A 23,177-nucleotide genomic window follows, 5' to 3' on the forward strand; every position below is an offset into this window, starting at 1 on the left:
TAGCTAAATATTTAGTTTCACCCAGAACATTTAGATTTAACATTTAACATTTAGATTTATATTTAGCATTTAGATTTAACATTTAGATTTAGATTTAGATTTAATATTTAGATTTAGCATTTAGATTTAACATTTAGATTTAGATTTAGATTTAATATTTAGATTTAACATTTAGATTTAGATTTAGATTTAGATTTAATATTTAGATTTAACATTTAACATTTAGGTGCCACATTTAATATTTAGATTTAACTATTTAATATATTTCTAAGTTAACAAATATTGCTGTAAATGTGGTAAAAGGTGACGTTAAAAAATTCACAATACTTTTTTAAACATTGTTTGAAGCTAAATGTGGCAAAATGTTGATGTTTTTTTTAACGTGAGACACTTTACAAACGGCACCCCATAGATCCCTGCTTTGGATGCCGACACACAGAAACACATTTTGCAGCGGTATGAAACACACCAGACAGTGACTTTTTCTGAAACTGTGGGCAACTACTGTAGTATAAAGAGCAAGAAAGTTCCTATTTGGCGGGCAGGAGTGGAGGTGGATGAGTCAAACAAACACCAGACTTTCACTCTGTTCTGTTTCACCTGCTGTTTGTTTACTGTGTGAAACCAAAGGTGAGTGGAGTTATTTTAATTATAATGTGGTGTGCTGGTATGTGTAGCATGCTACACTAGTAATGTATGTCACATGACATATGTCACGTGATGTGATGTTACACCAGTAAAAACTGTTCTCCTTCTAATCCAAACCATGATGTTTTTCTCCAAACCTTATTACAGACTTTTGTAACCTCAGCTCAAGGAAATCTAAACACGAATTGTTTTACCCACATTGTGAGTTTATTTTGAAACAGACTGTATGCATGTAACGAGCAGAAACTGTACATTTCCTGTGAAAACACAAGTGTGTTTTGAAAAGAAACAATGCACATAACAAGCACCAACTGAGATGCTGTCCCTGAACATCAAAAACTCATGCAAGAGGGTTCCTACTGTGTCATGTTCTGACGTTTAGGTCAGCCAACACATCAGCGGTATTTGACGTGTTGAGGTAAGAAAGGGTTGTAACAGGTTGGACAGAGGTAAACAGTGATGCTGTCATCTGTTTTATTAGTTTGTGCTGAGTGATGGACAAGACGATGGAGATGGCGGCCCTCGGCCGTCCTTTCAGCCTTGGGATGCTGTATGACTGCCGCCATGAAAAATTCATCCCTGGTAAGGACACACCTTTTGAAATGAGTGTGTCACAACTGGAGATTAACCAAAACTTCAGGGCTTAATATACTGACAAAGTGATTATCACTGACTTTGCAGCTGAAGGAAAGAAAGGAAAGGAAATACATTAATAAATACATAATCTGAATTATAATCCTTCATTACTGTACACTTTAATCATTTTACATTTTAATGCTTTTTTGAAACTCAACAGAGAGCGACACAGTTTCAACTTAGCTCTGAGTCTATTCCACACTTTGACTCTCAAACCTGAAACACATCTGTATTTTACATTAATCCTCATTTTATATTTCATGAATAAACAGACCTCTTTGATGACAATTTCCTTCTCTTCATAAAACAATGAATACAGACAGGAGGGCTTTTATTTACAACTCAAAAAAAGTATTTTTAATGTTTTTAAATGCACAATATCAAGGACCTTTAAGGTGTAGGAGCCTATAAACAGTTGATAATTGGCTTTATATTACTCTAAGAGCTCTTATCTCAAGTTAAAATACAGGGCGGAGATTTCTTTTATATGTATCACCTCAAATTTTAGCACAGTAAGACATATATGGCAATACATGTGAACAGTACAGTTTAGAAAGACAATCTTTTATTCAACAGCTCCCTTGTTTTTTTTTATAAGGAACAGCAATAAATGTAGCAAAAAGTATGTTTAATATGCTCTATTTGTGGTTTCTAACAGAGTTTTTGATCTATAATCACTCCCCAACATTTTGCTTCATATGCTCTTTTAGTTTGGGGAATATTCCTCAAGAACTACTCAGTTAAAACATGGTATACCACAAGGACCAGTCTTGGGACCTGGTCTGTTTACCCTTTACTTGCAACCCCTGGGCAAGATAATACGTCATCACAACTTCTCTTTCCATAGTTACACAGATGACAGACAGCTCTACCTGTCTTTTAAACCCTCTGACACCCGTAAATTAGCATCTCATCATAATTGCCTATATGATTCAAAAAGCTGGATGTCCCAAACTTTTTAAATTTCATCTCTGAGAAGACAGAAGTTCTTAACATTGACTCTGAACATATCTCAAAACAAATTCAGCCACTTGTCAGCCCCCATACTCCCAACACTCCTATGTCCTACTCCTAAAATCTGGATGTTATTCTGGACAGTAATTTGGTCTCTGGAGCAACAAGTAAAAAACATAGTCCAGTCTTGTTTTTACCAGCTGAGGAACATCTCCAAATGTAAGTCACTTCCGTCCTTCAGTAACACAGAGAAAATCATTCATGGTTTTATATCATCCCGCCTTGATTACTGTAACACCTTGTCCACCCGCTTAAACAATCGATCTACACCAATCAGCCAAGACATTAAAACCCCTGACAGGTGATGTTGATCATCTTGTTACAATGCAATGTTCTGTTGGGAAACCTTGGGCTCTGACATACACTTGCACGCTCCACACAACTAAACACCAGTGCAGTCCAGGTACCTCCCTGCATGGTCCGAAGAACTTGACAAAGAGCTCAAGGTATCGACCTGGCCTCCAAATTCCTTGGATCCTGATCTGATCAAACATCTGTAAGATGTGTTGGTACCCCACCTCACAACCCACAGGACTCAGTAGATCTGAAAGTAACGCCCTGATGCCAGACACCAAAGGACACCCTCCAGAGGTCCTGTGTCCATGCCTTGACAGGTCAGAGCCAAGTTCGGTCCAAGTTGGACCCACCATGGATTTGGGGGTACCTCTGGGGTACCAGCACATTCCTCAGATGTTTGATCAGATCGAGATCTGGGGTATTTGAAGGCCAAGTTAATGCCTTGAGCTCTTTGTCCTATTCCTGGGGTCATTCCTGAGCAGTTTTTGTGGTGTGGCATGGTGCATTGGGGCCACTGCCATCGAGCAGTGCCATTGCCATGAGGGGGTTTACTTGGTTAGTGGGAAGAGATTTTTCTATTCCATGGTTTTTAAAAAACAATTTCCATTCCTTGATTCACAGTTATTTCCTTACTTTCTTTGCAGGCCTGACATTGTGGGGCCACGACAATCTGGTAAAAGACATACGAGAAAGACCTCAACATTACAATACTTTCGACATTGTGGCATCAGAATCAATTGAGGGCAAATCTTCAGCTCTAAATGTAGAAGCATCCCTGAAGGCAAGTTTCTGTAGTGGACTGGTAGAGGTTGCAGGATCAGCCAAATACCTGCGTGATAATAAGACATCCAAAAATCAAGCCAGAGTGACACTCAAATATGAAGCTACCACAAGGTTCCAGCAACTATCAATGGATCATCTTGGAAAAAGCAATTTGAAGTATCCAGATGTTATTGGTCAAGGAGAAGCAACACATGTGGTCACAGCTATTCTTTATGGGGCACAAGCCTTTTTTGTCTTTGACCGAGAGGTGTCCAGTGATGAAAATCTGAGAGACATTCAAGGCCACCTGAAGGTGATGGTCAAGAAGATTCCCAGTGTTCAGATAGATGCTGAAGGTTGCGTGAAAATGGAAGACAAAGACTTCAAAAAAGTTGAGGAATTCTCCTGCAAATTCCATGGAGACTTTTTACTTGAGAAAACTCCTTCAACCTTTCAGGATGCCATACAAGTCTACCAAAGTCTGCCAAAATTGTTGGGACCCAACGGAGAAAAAGCTGTACCAATGAAGGTCTGGCTGTTGCCACTGACGAGTTTAGATTCTTCTGCTGCTAAACTCATGCGTGAGATAAGTGCTGTGTCTGTAGAAGAAGTCCAGGCTGTCCTGGAGGAGTTCAGTGAGCTGGAAATGAGGTGCAATGATATACTGACAACCACTGCACAGCAGTTCTCACAGATTGGCAAAAAGATTAAAACCTTTAAAGAAGTGTGCTCTGGGTACAAGGTTGAATTTCAGCGAAAGTTGGCCAAGATACTTCCAGCAATCCGAGGAGGAGAAGAAGAGAAAGAGGCTGAGCTCATAGAGATCCTGAAGAAGAGACATGCTTCTCCTTTCAACAGCAAAGACCTGAACGAGTGGATGGACTGTAAAGAGAGAGAAATCTACACATTAATGTCTTTCACCAACATGATGAAAAACACCAAGATCGTTCCATCTCAAAATCACCTCTACAAAGAAAGTCTCAGTGCAGAGCATGCAGTGTGTTTTGTTTTCACCTCACTGGGAAGTGCCGAACCCTTCCTCTCAGCTTTATCAAACTACTTAACAGAGACACCCAAACCAGACAAACCTCGAGATCCACATACTCGTGATGTAGAGAGGGAACAATGGTACACCTCAAAAGAACTACCAGATGAAATGAGGCATAAAGCAAAGCTCTTCAGTGACTTTGCAGAGGCCAACAAGGAGAACAAGAACGTAAAGTTCTTGACATTTGGTTCAACAAATGAGACACAGAAAGGTTCAAGCATCTACCTTTATAAAGACGGCTTTTCAGTCAGTGAGAACTTTGAGCCACCTTCAAAGTCTGAAACAGTGACAGTCACTGAAACAAACCACAAGAGTGTGACACTGAAGATTTCTCCACCAAAGTTTGGAGCAGAGAACATCACCTCCTACTCTGTTGAGTACTGTGTCAGTGGAGACGATGGATGGAAACAGAAGACAGCATCAGAAGCTGAAGAAGTCACAGTGAGTGATCTGAGTCCTAACACAGAGTACATGTTCAGGTGCAGAGCAGTGACCTCAGCAGGTGTTGGACCAGCCAATGAAGTCAGCATAAAGACCACCAGTCTCGCCTGAGTAAGGGTTTTTGATGTAAAGACAACTGGATACAACATCTTGGCAAGAACACGCTTTTCATGAGTTTTACTGAAATACACAACAATCCTATACATCCTGATCATTATTTGACAAATATGTCATGAAACAAATAGAGTTAAACCATTAACATATTTACCTTAGCTGTTAGGAGTAGATGCTGTAGGGCAAACCAAAATCTGGGCTCAGCCTTAGAGATAGGGGGAGGAGTCAGACATCTGGAGGGAGCTCGGAGTAGAGCTGCTGCTCCTTCGCATCTAAAGGGGTCAGTTGAGGTGGCTCGGGCATCTGATCAGGATCCTCCTGGGCGCCTCCCACTGGAGGTGTTTCAGGTAAGTCCCACTGGTTGGAGGCCCCGGGGCAGACCCAGAACACGCTGGAGGGATTATAGATCTCATCTGGCCTGGGAACGTGTCGGGGTCCTCCAGGGGAGCTTGAATGTGTTGCTGGGGAGAGAGACGTCTGGGGTGCTTTGCTCAGCCTGCTGCCCCCGTGACCCGGCCTCAGACAAGTGGATGAAAATGAATGGATGGATCCTGAAAGAAGACAATGCATGTAACAGGCCCAGGACATCAGCAACAGCGTTGTGGATGCGGAAATTTCATGACCAAAATGTCAATAGGTGACGAGGTCATTGTGAGAATGTGTTGAATCTGAAGGTTAAATCTGCTAAATGCCAACTCATGTAGCTAAATGTGTTATATTTCCAGTCTCCTGTCATGTTTAACTGACGCGTTTCAAAGGCGTCTTTGTGTTGTGAACATAACAGAGCACGATACCTAATAATAACAAGCAATATTTATGTGCTATCATTTTATTAGTAATTGCAAAAAGATCAGAGCTACTGACATATTGATGAATGCCGAAACACACTTAAATTTTCCTCTGCAAACAGTTTACACTCAAATTCGTTCTGCTCATGTTTCATGAATGAGAGCTGTTGGAAATCAGAAGTGCATAAACATAATATGTAGGTCAACATTACTGATCGCCGTTACAATCCACAGTGTTTCTTTTAGCCTTTCAAAAACTCAAAGTTTGATTCACATGTTGTATCTTGTTTATTGAACATGTGTGGAAAAAGAAATGTAAACTGTGGTGTTCGCTGCATCTCTTCAATCCTGAACTCATAGTGGGTTTGTTGGTTTGAGGTCTGCCCAAACTCGCAGGATGGACTGGTGACGACCTTTTTAGCTGAGGACACACAGCTGGGATTTTTCTTTTGATGGAGCTCAGCGAGGAGTTTCCCCTGCTTCCTGTCTTTGTGCTAAACAAGGCTAAACATGTCTGTTGATATCACGCTGAGAGCCAAACCTCAGTCCACCGACATTATGAGGACCCGCCTCGGTTCTGGGGACTGAACAAGCTTTACAATCTAGGGTTTATACTAAAAGCTAAAAATTCATGTCTATTATTTTTGAACAAATTGAAACTGCATGATCATTTTAGATTTGTTGTCATTAATCAGTTAAATAGTGTAGACAGCTGTGTGTATGTGTAATCTCCTGTGTCTTGTAATTGTCTGAAACCTCTTCAATGTGTATTATGTAATTTCTTCAGATGTGTTCACGTAGAAAATGTGTCTACCTAAAATGACACATTGACTGTTGTTAAATGTTGCTTTATGCTAAAGAAACACTTGAGCATCATTTTTGAAGAAATACCTTTGTTTTACCTGTTACGTGTGAATTTTTTTGCTATTGTTTCCACTCTTATAGACCATACACAAACATGTTGTTGTTTATCTGAAATAAAATCCTTTGATGTAATCATTCTCTTTGACCCACTGCTTTTACTAGTCACATTCATATCTAATTATATCTCTTTATACATCCTTAAATTGATGTAAATGACCCCGACACAAAAGCTATTGATGTTTCATTGAACTATAATTTATTATCCTCTGGCTCCTGTGGCTCCCACTGGAATATACTGTGTCCATCTATTCGTACTGAACCATTTGGTACAAGGCTTTCAGTTTGGTATGCATTATAAACCAAATGATAAGTTGAACATATGATCGGAAAGGTCATTTTAAGATGAAAAAAAAAAATCCTGTGGTTAATTTGTTTTTTTGTTGCCAAATAAAAAACAAAAAAATAATGTTGGTATTAACTAATTCCTTTTTGCCATTTCTCATTTGGAACAGACACGGTGGAATGACAGGAAGTGAAGTGTGAAAAAGGCCAAAATAAATGTTTTTTTTTTCTTTTTTTAAATGATTTGTTGCACAGTCAAAAGATCACGTCACTACAGATTACAGTATTAAGTAGGCCTTTTTTTTTTTGTAATTCAAGAGGGGTCACAATCCACCCAAAAACATCAAAAATAATTTGAAACACACATTAAAATTGACAGCGAATATAATATAGCCTATTTAACAAAGGAGTAAATACAAAAAAAAACAAAAAAAACATTGGCAGGGCAAGACAAAACAAAAATCACAGCCCAGAGTGGTGAAGTTTATCTTCTATACACAGCAGCCTGTGCTTTTATTTGCTTCACTCACTGAACTCAGCCACGTACGTTTGGGACAGGTGTCTCTGTGGTACTCGCTCTCAATTCCTTTTACAGAAAACCATTTATCAGCAAATATGGAAAACACTATCAAATTGTTTATCTAAAACAGTATGTATATCACTTGTATAGAAATTAGGCGATAGTATAATGTATAAAAAAAAATCACTTATTTGATCTGTCACTGTGAGAGACAGCGGATCAAAGACAAGAGAGAGGTACGTTATGAAAGTTATCTCACAGCACAGCAGTATTTTAGGAAAGGTTGCTATTGTTGGCAAAATTATTATATCACAGACACCTCCATTAATTTTCTATGTGAGTAATATTCAGAGAGAACAGCACTCCAAAACGGACAATTCAGACGCTTTCAGTGAGTTTGGGTCTTCAGTCGATTACAATGACCTGGCTAACAACACGTTACAAAGGCCTATAATACCAGAAACAAGTGTGGGACACGCGTGTGCACTGTGTTATAAATCAGGATATTTTTGTGTGTGCGCACTGTCTGTGCTTTGTTCGTATGTCACCTTTAGTCACCTTACCTGTGCAGTTTTATAAATGAGGCCCCAGGTGAGGGTTGGGATGTAGATGGACATCTAAACATCTTATCTTACTATATAATGATGAAAACTGTGTGTGTGTGTGTGTGTGTGTGTGTGTGTGTGTGTGTGTGTTCTCCTCACTGACTTGGTCAATCCATGTGAAATTTGGCACAGTGGTAGAGGGTCATGGGAGGATGCCAATGAAGCAATATTACATCAATTGGCCAAAGGGGGGCGCTATAGCAACCCATTGAAATGTCAAACTTTGAATGGGCATATCTCATGCCCCGTATGTGGTAGAGACATGAAACTTTGCACAGAGATGCCTCTCCTCATGAGGAACACATTTGCCTCAAGAACCCATAACTTCCGCTTATATAGATTTTCCACGATTTTGAATTTTTTAAACATATTGAATTTATTGACAAAAAATATTAACACAAAATATCACCTGAACTGAACTGAACCTTAACACACACACACACACACACACAGAGGATCAGAATTCATGTAAAAAAAGTAAAATAAATACAGTATGAATCTAATAAAACACCAATAACACAGTGGCAACATGTAACACTTAAACGTGATGGCAACAAAAAAAAGATGCCATAAAGTAAACATCTACGACTCATTACAGTTATTGATGATGTCACAGAAAATAAATACTATAATAAACAAATTATCTGTATTATTATTCCAGGTGTACAGATATTCTCCCCAGCCGCAATGGATCGGCTTGTGACAAACCAGAGACTCTGACACATCGTCCACGTCAGAAAGTGCAGCCGGTGAGGCTAACGCATGTAGCCACGCTACAGCTGCGGACTTAAGGCTCATTTATACTCTCTTTACAAACAAAAACAGAATGTTGTAAATACTCATTACTCTTCTCAAAAGTAATAACATCACTTTACTAATTACCCCCTGCCAACAGTAAATGACCCTTTGTTGGCCTTCTGATTGGTCTGCTGACCCACCAACCAGAGTGCTTCTCCCCATAGCAACAGTTGCTAACGTCAGACGTCAGGGGTAACAACTCACGTTAGCAGCCATGGCTACCGTCAGACATCGGGACATCAGGTCACGTATTGCCCGTTCACTCAACTGTAGCCACGTTTGTTCTCTATTGCTGACGCCACGTTTTGGACAGAATGATCAATTCAATTTGAATTACGAGAAAGTTAAATCTCCTGGTATTTTCCATTGTTTCCTGTGGGAATGAACCCCCGCGAGGCTTGTTTTGTCGAATCCAACAACAGTAACTAAGGGGGGCAGGACCATGGGCGGGTCTTGACAAAGGGTGAATTCTTTACGTTACTTGTTATATTGCTTTTCTGTTACACCCTGTAAAATTGGTAATTGCATATCTCCCCAAAATTCAGATGTGTGTGTGTGTGTAAATGTCAGGGTCATTGCCGTTAAGTGTACCTAACACTAGACAGCAGCACGACGATTACTAAAATGAGTCCACTGACGTGACTGTTGTATTTCAAGTCAGTAGTGATGTGATAACAAAAGTGACGATGTAACGAGCTGTTTGGTTTTGGAGCGGTGAAACGTCTCATGGCTTGGATTACAAAGCATCTCCGTTGTTTCCTTTTGTTTCCTCTGCTTGTTTCAGTTTTCCCACAAGATTTGAACACATCACAAACCCCCCAAAACTTCCAGGAGACCTGAACAGCTCAACAGCATCTTCTCAAAACATTAACGTACAACATCAGTCCACCATGTTCAGCACTTGGTCTTCCAGATGTGTTGTGACCACAGAGTGTGACTCCATGACGTCATCCTGTGGACTCCTGTTTTAAAGCCCCGAGTTCAGGATTTCAGCTGTCACCATCTTGTTTTTTTGGAGCCATAAGTGACCATATTTGGATGAGAGGGTGGAGCTGTGGAGGAGTGAGGGATGGATCTGACTCAGACTGTAGCGACGCCTCACAGACAGCCTGTCACCCCTTCATATGGTTGTCATGGAGACTAAACCTTGTACCAGTCTGTAAACATGTTTGCTTCTGCTGTAAAGTTTTAAGATGGCGGTCTGTGGGGATCGACTCACTCTTGGAGTCAGCCTCAAGTGGCCGTTCAAAGAACTGCAGTTTTTGGCACTTGCGCATTGGCTTCATTTTTCAGGCCCGCACACATGGACCTCCTCACAAAGCTCCGCCTCCTCAGGGCTCATCGCGATTTTAGTGTCCCAATCAGGTTCCTGCAACAGAGGGCGGATTTCCTCTATTAAAGATTAGCACATTAAAACACACACTGATATACTGCGGTATTTCAACAATTCAAAATCACATAGTTGAGAGTAGAAATTGATTTTCATCCCTTTGAGTGAAATATATATGCACATGTATTTAAAATATACTTACTGGAGCATATACAATGATTTAAGATCTCAGATCTTGATGGAGTATAGATCAAATTTTAAGAATCTTTCATGTAATTAAAAAATGTGAAAAGCCTTATTTCCTCATAAGAATTGTGTCACATTACAATTATAAAAACAGTAAATCACAATATTTAAAACTAGAAATAACATCCAGTAGTACAGGACACCCAAAACAGCTGGGTTAAAAATGACAAAATTTTTTAAAAATAAATATAGACACATTACAGTGACCAGGTTTAAGTAAGTAACATATTTATGGTATATTTGTTATATGTTTTGCATACTTATAAAATCTAAAATCAATTTTCTGGAGCTCAGTTAAATATTAAGTTATTTTCAAAACCAGGTCTATTCTAACGTGACTTTAATGCACTAGTTTTATATGCATTTCTGTGTTTATACGGGGTGAGACTGACCAGCGAGCGGGGCAGTGGCTCTTTACGGATGTACGTTTGACAGACGTCTGGACGACAGTGAACGACGGACCAGAAGACAGCGAACAGGAGACCGGCCATGATGATGACGGTCACAGTCACAGTGGTCGGCTTCTTCCAGGCAGCGTCTGGACCTGCGGGTGGATCATGAAGAAAAGTTTTTGATTTATCAGCATTTATTTTTGAACCCAGGTCAGAGTGTTTCTTTAAGTCCGTTTATTCATTATATTTCTTTTGCAAATTTAGCAGAATTCATTCAATAAAAGGTCGTGACTGGCTAAGGAAGGAATTCTTGGAAAGAGAAAATTCTTGGTATATAGTTTTTTTTGTTTGTTTGTTTGTTTGTTTTTTGTTTTTTGTAAAGTAAAGAAAATTCATAAAGTGGGGACTTTGTTTTAGGAAATAGAGAACATGGAACCTGAGCACATTTTTGCAAAGTGGAACATTTTTGAAAGTAAAAACATTGTTAGAATATTTTGGTGGGAAAGAAATGCAAGGTTCTTTCAGAAAGTAACAAGATTTTATGGAATGTGAAGACATCTCTTGACACTGGGAATAATTTGCAAAGAATATGGAGTGAGAGGACTTTTTTTTAGGCTTGTGCATTTTAAGAACAGCGAGAACATGGAGCATGAGGACAATTTTGCGAAGTGAGGACAGATTTTTGAAAATAGGAACATTTGTGGAAAGAGGACATTTTTGTAAAGTAAAAATGGATTTTGAAAAATATTTTTTGTTAAGTATAAAAAAAAGAACCCTGAAACATTTGGTCAGGGTGATCAAATCTTGCTATTTTTTTTAAAAGTATTTTTTCTTATTCTTTTTTTTTTTTTAAAGTGACATTTATTAAAAATTGTGACATTTTTGTAAAGAAATATCAGAAAGTGGGGACTTTGTTTTAGGAAAATACAATTAATTAGGAACATGGAATGTGAGGACTTTTTGCAAAGTGGAAACATTTTGGAAAGTAAAAACATGGATCACGAGAATATTAAAAAATATATAAATGTGAGGTTCTTACAACATTTTAAAAATAGTCAACATTTTTGGAAAATTAAAATGGGAATATTTTGAAAAGACTAATGAGCAATTGGACATTTGGAATGACATTTTTTTTTGCCAACTGGGAACAGTTTTTAAAAACTGGAGAGAGAGGACATTGTTGGAAAGTAAAAACATGGATTGTGGAAATATTTTGTGAAGTGGAAAAAAAACTGAAACATGAAATCAATAAGGTAAGCAACTTTTTGGGAAAGTAAGGAAATATTTTGAAATCTGAAATATTTTGTAGAGAACATGAAACAAGGGGAACGTTTTAGGAAAGTGAGAGCACGATGTTAGGACATTTTCCACAGTGGGGTTTTTGAAATTTGAAACATTTTGGAAAGAGGACATTTTTGGAAAGTAAAAATTTTTGAGAAGTGGAAAAAATGATGTGACATCCTTTAGGTAAGTAATTTTTTGGAAAATGAGGACTTTTCTGTAAATTGGTAATATAAGAAATATGGAAAGTTAATCTATTTAGGAAAGTGAAAACATATAGCCTAGGTATTATGTCAATAAAACAAAATGTGTGTGTGTGTGTGTGTGCGCCATAACACCCTGTAACTGTAACCCACCAGTGATGGAGACACACTGGGGGTCGGTGCTGCTGCTGCGGAGCCGATTGTCCAGGATGGTGTGAGCTCTGACGCAGTACACTGCTCCCTCCTGCAGGGCGGGGACAAGCAGCACCGTCTGCTCAGCTGGCATTGTGTGCACAGTGGCCTGAATCAGAGTCAGACAGAGAGAAATGAGGGGAAGATGTATAATACAAGTGTTTTTTGTTGTTGTTGTTTTTAAAAAAAAAAAAAAATAGACAAGAAATTAACTGAATAGTGCAAAATATCTGCACCTCAGCAGCTAGTCTGAGCTACAAATTCACTTGCTTCAATGAAAGCAGAGGAGATGACAAGGGATATCAATCAATGGAAGAAGGAAAGGTTCATCAAAGGATGTAAGAAAGAAAAGCAGGAAATAAAGGAAATTAAAAAAGGGCAATAAATAAGGAAGAGGAAAGGGTGAAGGAATAAAAGAGAGGTGAGCTGGAAAAACTGAGTGGGGAGGAGACAAAGGTATGAGACAAAAGGAGGAAAAAGAAGAAAAGACATCAAGGAGAAAGGAAACAAAGAAGAGGAGAAGGCGGGAAAGAGGAAAAATAAAGGACAGGACACATAACCATGGGAGGAAGGAAAAGAAGGGAATAAAGATGAGAAGTAAACTCTGACCTGCAGCTCGTCGCCTCTCTTCCACACCGTCACACTGACAACAGCAGTGAGAGGAAGCTTGTTGAACGACACCTGAAGGGCATCACCTGCCACCGTCACCGCCATCTCCGGCGCCGTCAAGACCGCTGTCAACAAGAGATTAACATTCACTGATTTATGCATTTTTTTAAAAAACCTATGAGTGATGTGCTCGACAGCGACGTGGACAGACATTTTAAAGGGCCAAAGAGGGGCCCCTTCACTCTAAGTGTGTAACCTCCTCCTGGTGTTGACACAATACATAAAATCCTGAGTTAGAATCATAATTTTTTATAAGTCAAAATGTTCTGGTGAAAAGATTGTGCTGTGCATCCTCTGGATAATTTGACACGTCTCCATTATTGCAGCGTTCATGAAATCGTGGGACTTAAGCTGTGTTGTGTCAAAGTCTGTTTCTACTTACCTTAACCTGGACCCGACCTTATACCCAACTCATTATCTCTTCATAGACCCTCTTTATAGACTGCATCTTGAAGGCGGGAATGTTGCGCTGTTGTCCCACCTCGCCGCTTTCTTTAACCGGGACAGTAACGGAATAGGGGGACAGAGTTGTCTCACCTTTAAGCCGGCAGTGGAGGTAGTAATGTCTGTGTGAAAAGCGTGAGCTGGCAGGACGAGACAGGTGTGATATTCTGACGATCTGGTATGTGTTCGACCCCCAGGAGATGTAATACAGTGGTTCCTAACTGTGGGTCGCGGTCAAAAAGTGGGTGGCGGGTCCTCTCTAAATAGACCCGCAAACATGTCAAGTTTATAAAAATCACACTTTATTTTGAAGTGCAGCTAATTTCCGACACAGAGCTTTTATTTCAAGTGTTGTTTCTTGCTGTAGAGTGAGTGACTAACAGACAGCTACTTAACAGACAGAAAACTAGCTCAATGAAATGTTCAAATACAAGTATGACACTGAATATATTACACTGTGTGGACCTTGAGCTATTGAGAAACCTGGACCAGTTGGGAACCACTGATGCAAAAAGTAGCTAGCAGCAGTTAGCAGCTAACTCAGCTAAGATGAACAGCAACTGAAAATGTCCGCCAGTTGGGAAAAAATGAGGTCCAGGAGCTCCTTACAATAAATAATTGTTGTTGACACCTTAATGCCATTGTTACTGTGTATAAAGTGCTGCCGACAAGCATGTTATATGTCACACTAGAGGCCGATGCTGCTGTGGTACACGTCACACCGTCACGACTTTTTTGCTTCTGGAACGCTGGCACGCTGTGAATCGCACACTGGAGCGACATGATGCTGCCATTGTTCTGTATATAAAAGCAAAGGCGGCGTAATGAGGGGACTTTGTTGCGGCCCTATCACACATGTGAAAAGGTCATATGCCTAACCATATTCTGAAGTGCGATAACGTGAAACCCAGGAAGGTATTAAAAGATAAAGGAGCAGACTTTGATACAAGAACCTCAGGAAAATGAAAAAAGAACATGTCACGAAGTAAAAAAAAAAAATCCAGGAAATGCACAAAGTTTCATGCACTGTTAGGACATCAACTAAATCAGTGCCTCATCTGTACCTTTGACCAAATATATCACATGAAAGTGAAAAACTTATTTGTTTCTAATATTTTCATTTCTATTTATCACTGTTGTAGGTTTAACAAAATTCTTACATCCCGAACTGTAAAAATGTGTAGCCTCTGCACTGTTAAAAAAAAAAAAGTATTAACATTTTGTCAACTAAAACGTGCGTCATACATCTACGGCCTGGCGCCTTTTCCTCTAAATTTTGCCAAACCTCAAAAGTGGTGGCTCGTCTTGAGCCTCCCTCGCTCGGCTAACAGTGTGTCAGAATAAAATACAGAATTTAATAGTGCATGGACAGATTTGTTTGCTTTCACTACCAACGCTGCAATGTTAAAGTATCAAATAATCATATTTTTGGTCATAAATGGCTCCTCTGATAGTTAACTGACGCCTGCACTAAATGGAACTTTACATCATTTCATTCTTCTTCTTTGGCATCAAAACTATTTCAAATGTAAATAACACATCAAAATCCGGCTGCAACAGCTGGAGGTAAAGGAATCCAGCCTTGTGATTAATTTTTACACCTGTTGCACCACCTAACACTACAACGAGGCACAGCCACGCCCAGTGTAGACGATGCACGTCCACGCCAGAGACTGTATCTCTGTAAGACGAATGACACACCTCCACCTCCTTCCACAGTACAACGTGAAGCCAAAGTAATAAGGACGATGTTATCTTTTGCTGGTAACAAATCCCGCCCATACATCCAGCACCACTGATTACAAGCACACAGCTATCAATCATGACGCCACACCTCCTTTCTATAACGTTACATAACTAATTAAAACCAAACTCTGACAAACCAAATGATGGAGTTTCTGAGCAGCCTGACATATTCTGAAAATTACAATATCTGACAGGCCTGGCTAACACAGTGTGTTTGTAAATAAAGGTATAAACTTAATTTCACATGTGAGAAACGTCTTACTGTCTCTGCGGTTGAAGGGCAGGCTGAGCTTGGTCCAAAGCGACAGCTGGGAGCCGCACTGCGCTCTGACGCGGAGGTTGTAGTCGGAGTCGGAGCCCAGGTCTAAGGTCAGGTCGCAGTGAGTGTGAGGAATCAGCTGACACTCATGAGCGTCCACCCAGCTGCCGTTCAGCAACATCAGCTCAAACTCACTGAAGGAGAAAGAGACACACAGAGAGCTTTAAATGTACCGCTTCATGCTTCTTTATTTTGAAGGGTTTTTGTGTTTCTGGTTGCAGCATGAGAACAGAACTGGCTGTGTGAACTGAAACTAACTCTAACCATTTGTGCACGTCAGCGTCTCTGAACAGATAATGTGGGTTTTGTCATATTCACCCAGCTGGCACCTCAGTAATAATTAGCTAAACTCAGGCGCCACACCCTGCATACCTCCACCGCTGTGCTGCTGCTGCTGTGCATGCCACTGATTCACAGGAGCTGAGTGTGACTTGTTCTCAGTGTTTTTCCTCCTTGACTCAGGCTTCTAGTTGTCACAGTGCAGTGAAAATAAAATTAAGAGTGAAGGTGAGTCAGTGTATCGGCCTGCTGACAGGTGGAGCCAACCTGTTGGGTGACATTTATCACAGCACTTATGAAGACACGTCCACTGTCTCTGTTATCAAACCTACACGACAGGTTTTTTTCACTCACATGAAACTTAAATTTAAGTTCTCCCTTCCCAAACTTTCCAAATATCCCAAACTGAATTTCAGACAAAAATGTACAATAATATTTCATTTTCAGCCCTCTGAAACGAGGAGACTGGAGGAACCCAGTGGTACCAATCATCAGTCATGCTAGCTTCTCAGGGAGGGGGTTAAATATTGCTTCAGATTTAGGCTAGAGCCGAGAAAGCGATTTAAAAATCTATGACAGCATCACAATGTAAAGTTTATGAGGTGAGCAGGAACTTGTGGGTGGAGCCAGCGGGAGAAACACGCATATTCAGTGGGCTGCATACCGCAGACAACCCGGTCTCACTCTGAAGACGTTGAATACAGCGCTTTCAGTCAGTGGCCTCTGGCGTCAGACACAGACGAATAAAGACGTCCTTTCAACACAGCATGATACGCAGCCACTTGCTGTTATTGTGTAGTGGTGACCGGTGGTGTCAGCAGGAAACGCTGGGACAACAAGGTAAGTAAAGGTAGGAGGGGTGGTAGTCTGGTCAAACAGCCTGTGACTTTCACCTGGGAGGCCATCTCTCCATTTAATGCATGTATACAGGGCCGTACACAGGATTTTTGAAATACCGAGGTCATTTAGTCGTGGTGCATGTGGGGGAGTCCGAAATATCAAAAGCCTTCAATCTGGTGCACTTTGACAGCCAAATTAAGAGGCTACATCTATAAAGAACTACACACATCATATTAGATTAATCCCATCTTATCATGTTTCTCTTCCCACTTCATACTATAGCATAATTGCCTTTCACCAAACTTTGTTTGTGGGTATTTATAATTATGTTTGAACCACTTATTCTTTAGCAGGAAGTACTTCTCTTCATCTGTCAGTTATATTAATTTTTATATCAATGAAAAAACAAATCTGTGTTTCTAAATTCTTACATGTTTACATGTATCTCAGCATAGCAAGTTGGAAGAAGACATATTCTGCCATATATGAAGAGGGGAGACTCTCTGGAATCTGGCAATATAAGAACCATGATGCTGGGACATTCTGTCACTTCACAGCTGTCCAAAACATGTGGTCTGTGCCAGGCGGACATGATTGCCAGTATTTTTTCATTATTGCAAGAAATTCCATTGACTCATTCACAAGTCAAAAATGTGTTTTATCTGAAAGAAACATGCAATATTTACATCTAAGATCATAGAAAAATAGTCAACCAAGTGCAATGATGTCCTCCAAGATCATATTTGCCACTTTGCAGTAAAAAAAAAATTCTGGACGTTTTTTTGTCGACATGATCTTGACTTCTCTGTGCTCTGTGCTGCTCTTTGGCCTGACCTGAACGTTTTTTTGTTGTTGTTTTTCAGTTTCAGTTATATACTGGGGGGACATTTTGGGCTTTTGGGGGGGGCGTGTCCCCCTCAATGTATATGGTGACTACGGCCCTGTCAGCATGCATAATTAGGCTGCAGTTGTCTGGGTGCACAAAGGTGAAGTGGCTGGTCTTGTCATACAAAGTTTGATGGAGCGTCAACTGGACAATATGGAGATATTTGCATCTTGAAAGCCGGACTACAAATGTGGATAGACAGGGAGAAACACACGCAAGCCTAAGACGTGGTAAGATACGATATTCCTCACTATATGAAGTGACTGATAACAAGATCTGTATCATGGATTGTAAAGAAATTCATCAGGTTTTTATGTTGTAGACAGTTGATCTGGATTTATAGCGTGATGGGATGACAGCACAATGATGTGTGTGGCATCAGTGGAAAGCTCTGCTCCTGCGCTTTCATATGATATGTGTGGCATTTCTGTGTGATCCTGCATTCGCGAGTAATCCATCCAAGAATAATGTGTGTGCAGAGCTGTATGAAAGCTGCGTCGATCAAACAAGAGTGCCAGAATTTTCTTTTTTAAATAATTGTTATTATAGAGAAGAGAGAGTCACTCAGTCACCTTCCATCGGTCCTCCCACGCACTTTCACCGCACAAATGAAATGGTTTATTTTTATTTTCATTTTATTCATTCATTTAGGTCGGGAAAAAATACAGAGGTCATGACCTCGGTGTCCTCAATGGTAGTTACAGCCTTGCATGCATAGGTCCTGTTTGTGTGTGTGTATTTCAGGCCTGTGTGTGTATTTCAGGCCTGTGTGTGTATTTGACAACAGAGTGAGAAAATTTAATTTCCCTTCAGGGATTAATGAAGTATATCCTCTTCTCCTTAAACAGAGGAGCGCACCGAAGACTTCAAACCAACCGCAGGAATGTTCCGGACAGATAATTATAATGTGATTTACAGCTGACGTGATGCAGTCTGAATGTAGAAACTAACGCAGCTTTGTGTGTTAATGTGTCACAGCTGGCTCATCAGAGAAAAGACACACCTGCTGATTCTGTTTATTAGGACATGTGTGTCATTATTTAAATGACTTAATGAATGTAATGATTACCTGCTGCAGGTATGCGCTGCAGCTTTCATGATTCACTGTGCCTCGTCGTCTTAATTCACTCACCGTACTGCAACTATTTTTTTTTTTAGCACAAATGTCAAAAATCAGATTCCTGCTCCTGAAATGTGACAGTTATTTTTTTTTCTAAGTCTTCTGTGATATTAAACTGAATATCTTTGGGTTTTGGACTATTAAACTTAGGAAAGTGTGATCTGAGCATTTTCCTAAATTTCATAAAGCAAAATTTATTTATTTTTTTGACTGGGATGTGTCCCCCAAAGTGGAAACCACACGACAATATTTTCTGCAAGACACATGATTTTTAAGAATAAAAAATGCTGTAGACTAATTTTTCTTTTTCTTTTTAAAATTACTGCTTGTCAGGTGATGATATACTTCTAAAATCCTCTCAGTGGTGCACTCGGCTGAAAGGTAAACGCTGTCTGACTTCCTGTCTGTAAATCTTTCAAACCACAAATATAAATAGTTTCATCAGTAATTTCTTCAAACAGCTGCTCACTGTGGTTTTTATCAGACAGGAGGGATCTGACTTTGTTTGGGACTATTTTCAGCAGCGGATTAATCCACATAGTGTGTTCTGGTGAGTGTGTGACAGGAGGAGGACAATGTGTGATGTGTGTGTGCGCGTGTGAGACTCACCCCTGGAACTGAACAGAGTAGAGGGCTGCGGTGTCACAGGGAGCCTCCAGAGGGCCCCACCTCAGTACGTGTCTCATGTCAACAGACTCCATGGAAACTCTGCTGGGAGCCGGCAGCATCCAGACATCTGCTGACAGAATGAGTTCATGGTTTAAGTCTTATGTGAGATACAGAGAGGGGAGGTCCTGCTCTGAGGAGCTGGGTATTATTGTTGAGGGCAGCATGACGTAGCTGTGGGATGCATTTAATGACACAAATAAGATGCTAATCAGTGAGGCTTAGAGGTGCTGGTAGGTAGGTTGTTTTTTTAACGTTTGTGCAGTGCTGTTTTCCTCTATTTCCAGTCTTGATGCTAAGCTAACTGGCTGTAGCTCCATGTTTAGCGTGCAGCAGCCCAGCCGCCAGGAGAAAATGTTGGCATTGTACATTTCATATGTATTACTGGTAAATTAACGTTACTGAAGTGACGTGTTCAGATTAAATGTAACTTGATCAGCCAAAACATTCAAACCACTGGTGGGTGAAGTGAATAACTTTGATCATCTTGTTATGCTGCCGTGTACACCTTGGGTCCTGGCGTTCATGTGTTCTCCACCCACCCAACATCACTCCCTGATGGCAGCGCCGCCCCCCAGCAGAGCAACGCGCCATGCCACATTGCAACCACTGCTCAGGAACGGCCGGAGGAACATGACGTCAACCTGGCCTCCAAATTCTGAAGATCCTAATCTGATCGAGCATCAGGACACCCCCCGTTTCCATGTCTCAACACACACACACACACACACACACACACACACTGCTGGCAACTGTTTGTAAAAAAGCCAAAGCAATCTGACTTAGGGAGCTTTGCTACTTTCTCCTCCTGTTTGTTTCTCTCTTGTTCTTTCTTACCACCACTTTTCTGTTTAAATGGCACGACTGCTCGCTGGACTTGTACATGTGCTCAGATTTTGCGTCTACACTAGCTGCTGTGTTGTATCATCTCATCCCACGATAAAATAGAGACCTGACATTAGGCAACAGCAACGTCATCCAAGTACATGTTATCCAACAATCATCACTGCATACCTGTATATGAAAAACATTATATCTTATTATATAGAATGAGCATTTAATGTGGTGATAGATTGCTGCTGACTATTTTACCCCAGAAAAGAAAAAAAGAAAATCATGACGGAGATGAATTTTTGAGGGTATATTGCCTCAAGAAAATGACGCCATTTTTAATTTAATGTTTTGGTTTTTTTTAGAGAGAGACAGGTGCAGTTCCAAGGTGGCAAACTGAATCATTCGCCAAATGACTCACTCCCACTGGCCTCGGTGCAACCGCACTGCCTTCACTGTCTATATTTACACCCCTGTTCAACAGGTCAGAGCCAAGTCTGATCCAAGCAGGCCCCACTGTTTATCGGAGTTCCTCTGGGGTACCAACAAGTCCCACAGATGCTCGAGCAGAGTAAGATCTGGGGAAACTTAAGACCAGGTCGACACCTCAAGCTCTTAGTCACACACTCTTTGTGCAGTGTGACATGACGCATTGTCCAGCTGGGGTGGGTACTTGGTCTGTAATGGTGTTTGGATAGGTGTTGCATGTCAAACGGCATCCACACAAATGCCAGGACCAAATGTTTTCCACAAGATGATCATTATTCACTCCACCTGCCAGAGGTTCTAATAATTTGGCTGATTGGAGTATTTGAGCTTTAACTTCCCATCAGGAGGTGGAGGGGACGGTGGATAGGTGAGAGTCGAGACATGTCGTGACAGATTCCAGCTGAGGTCATGGTGATAGTAACCTGGTATTATTTTCCAAACTGTACCAAAACCAAACTACACATTGGCCACAGTGTTGGCACAATATTAAAATGAAAATTGAAACGTAAAGAAACATTTAACAACATTTAAACAGATCCACCTCAAATGAAATGTACAATTGTAACGTATCCGTAGTTTACAGGGAAGCACATGCCAACATTTATCCTGTGTGGAGACATGAGGGTGGTATCGCTGCAACTCTCAGAGAAAAATAAAATGTCGAAGTTTTTCTTTACAACTCTGAACTTTAGCAAAGACACATGTGAATGTCTCTGCAGGTGCACTCAGACCAAGGTGTTAGCTGACTGATGCAACACACCCAACCAAAAATCCAAAAAGAAAAACCAAAAGTATACATTTTATTTTTTATTATTTTGCGGGGTAAACTCATGTCTTCACCTGATCTGAGCCATTTCTGAAAATCTCCATCAGCTAAGTGTGAAAGTGAACTCACAGTTTGTAAAGTCCAGCAGGACCATCGTCATCATCAGCAGGCTCACAGTGCGTCTCATGACCGGAGAGTTTGTCTCCAGAACCAAAAGGAGGGAAAGATTCTGGTCATGTCAGGTCCAACATGTCCAAATCCAACCAGTGACCTGCATATAAACTAATGCAGAGTACAACATATAATCCAGTTTACTGTCCAGAAATATCCCTCAAAGAAAACTGAGTACTCCTTTTGCCTTTCATGCAGTGTACGTTTCTGGATCCGTCCTTCAGCTCATCTGAGAGGTGAATAAAAGCCTTAAATCCACTGTGCAGAGGACGATAATATTCCAGTTTGTCTTTCCGTTTTAGATCCACATGATTCAGAGTCTGGTTTCTGTCAGTGTTTACTTCACCTCGCAGTGTTCAAGATGTCTCAAAAAGCAGAAGCTGTGTGAGCGTCCCTGTGATCTGCCCCGGATCTGCAGAGAAAAACTGGTGTGTCGGGATGCTGAGGCTGGATTCTGAGCCGCAGAGCCGGTTCGACTTGTTGTCAGCGGCCTCGGGGCATCAGCTGTCAGCTGCAATTTATGGGTTTAACTCATAACACCTGATTAGCTCTTTGGGGCCGATAGAGCTGCTTTTTTTTTTGTTTAACCTCTTGTTGACTCAGTAGCACAGACACCCTTTTTTGCTGTGCACAAGCCAGAAAATGGTTTCTGTTTGACTCCTTTTGATTCCAGTCATGATCCTGGTCTCTTCTGGGGGCCAACTCTTTGGAGAATATTATCAAAAAGGCAGAATTATGAAGCAGTCACAGCCCAAAGTGACATTCACTGGTATGTTGCCAAATATCACAATAGCAGCATTGTTAAATTTGCAGATGACACCTCATTGATTGGACTGCTGAATGACAACAGACAATATTCCTGCTAAGCTGTTTACATGGCTAGCAAAAAATAATATTCCACTAATATTCCTGATTACACACTCTGATAAACTCTGCTTTTCCACCGGCGGCTTCAACCACCTCCTTGTGAAGCTCGGCGTTGCAGTGTTGGTGCTTATCCAAAAACCTGCTGATATCCAAGTTTTCCATTATTTTTAAAAGTCAGTGTGTTTGACTTTACGACCAGAAATGTGAGCTTTTCTTTTGGCCATGCATCTCTACACCAGCCCTATAATCTGCAAAGAGTTGGTTTGTGTACAAGCAAACCACCGTCTAATTCTGAAGTTGTCAAATATCAGCACTTGGTCAGTGACTTCCGGCATCAGACGCCAACGACAAAGCCATCCATTTGTGTCAGTATGATACCTGGCTGGTCGCTGTTATTCTGTAATAGGTGAGGAGGAAACGCAGCCAGACAACAATGGAAGTTAAGGGGGCGAAAGTTCAAGTAGGGCGTGCGGGAGGGGTGACGGATGGCTCCAGCAACCACCGACTTTCACCCAGTGTCCACTTCCTGTATGAACGTAAGCCAAATATTGCATTTAACAGGC

The 23,177-nt window shown here is 40.7% G+C and overlaps 2 protein-coding genes across 6 annotated transcripts in view; one reads left to right on the plus strand and one right to left on the minus strand.

The window, feature by feature from the left end:
* The window catches only part of LOC125902267 (cytolytic toxin-alpha-like), a 102,555-nt gene extending 95,706 nt beyond the window's left edge, over window positions 1-6,849 (plus strand). For all 5 annotated transcript variants that reach the window (XM_049598496.1, XM_049598499.1, XM_049598497.1 and 2 more), the window contains exons 2-3: window positions 1,130-1,230; window positions 3,240-6,849. In XM_049598496.1, coding sequence (XP_049454453.1) covers window positions 1,143-1,230; window positions 3,240-4,957 — 1,806 coding nt within the window. In that variant the 5' untranslated portion in view covers window positions 1,130-1,142 and the 3' untranslated portion in view covers window positions 4,958-6,849. The remainder of the gene's footprint in view (window positions 1-1,129; window positions 1,231-3,239) is intronic.
* Window positions 6,850-9,995: 3,146 nt separating this feature from the next.
* Window positions 9,996-21,803, minus strand: crfb16 (cytokine receptor family member B16). The gene is made up of 7 exons (XM_049598556.1): window positions 21,706-21,803; window positions 19,434-19,563; window positions 15,643-15,833; window positions 13,131-13,255; window positions 12,483-12,630; window positions 10,846-10,997; window positions 9,996-10,246 (listed from the first exon to the last, which is right to left on the minus strand). Exons 1-7 carry the CDS (start codon window positions 21,761-21,763, stop codon window positions 10,160-10,162), a joined length of 891 nt encoding a protein of 296 aa, XP_049454513.1. The 5' UTR covers window positions 21,764-21,803; the 3' UTR covers window positions 9,996-10,159.
* Window positions 21,804-23,177: the final 1,374 nt, after the last annotated feature.

Source organism: Epinephelus fuscoguttatus, linkage group LG15, assembly GCF_011397635.1.
Source record: "Epinephelus fuscoguttatus linkage group LG15, E.fuscoguttatus.final_Chr_v1".
Classification (NCBI taxonomy): Eukaryota; Metazoa; Chordata; class Actinopteri; order Perciformes; family Serranidae; genus Epinephelus; species Epinephelus fuscoguttatus.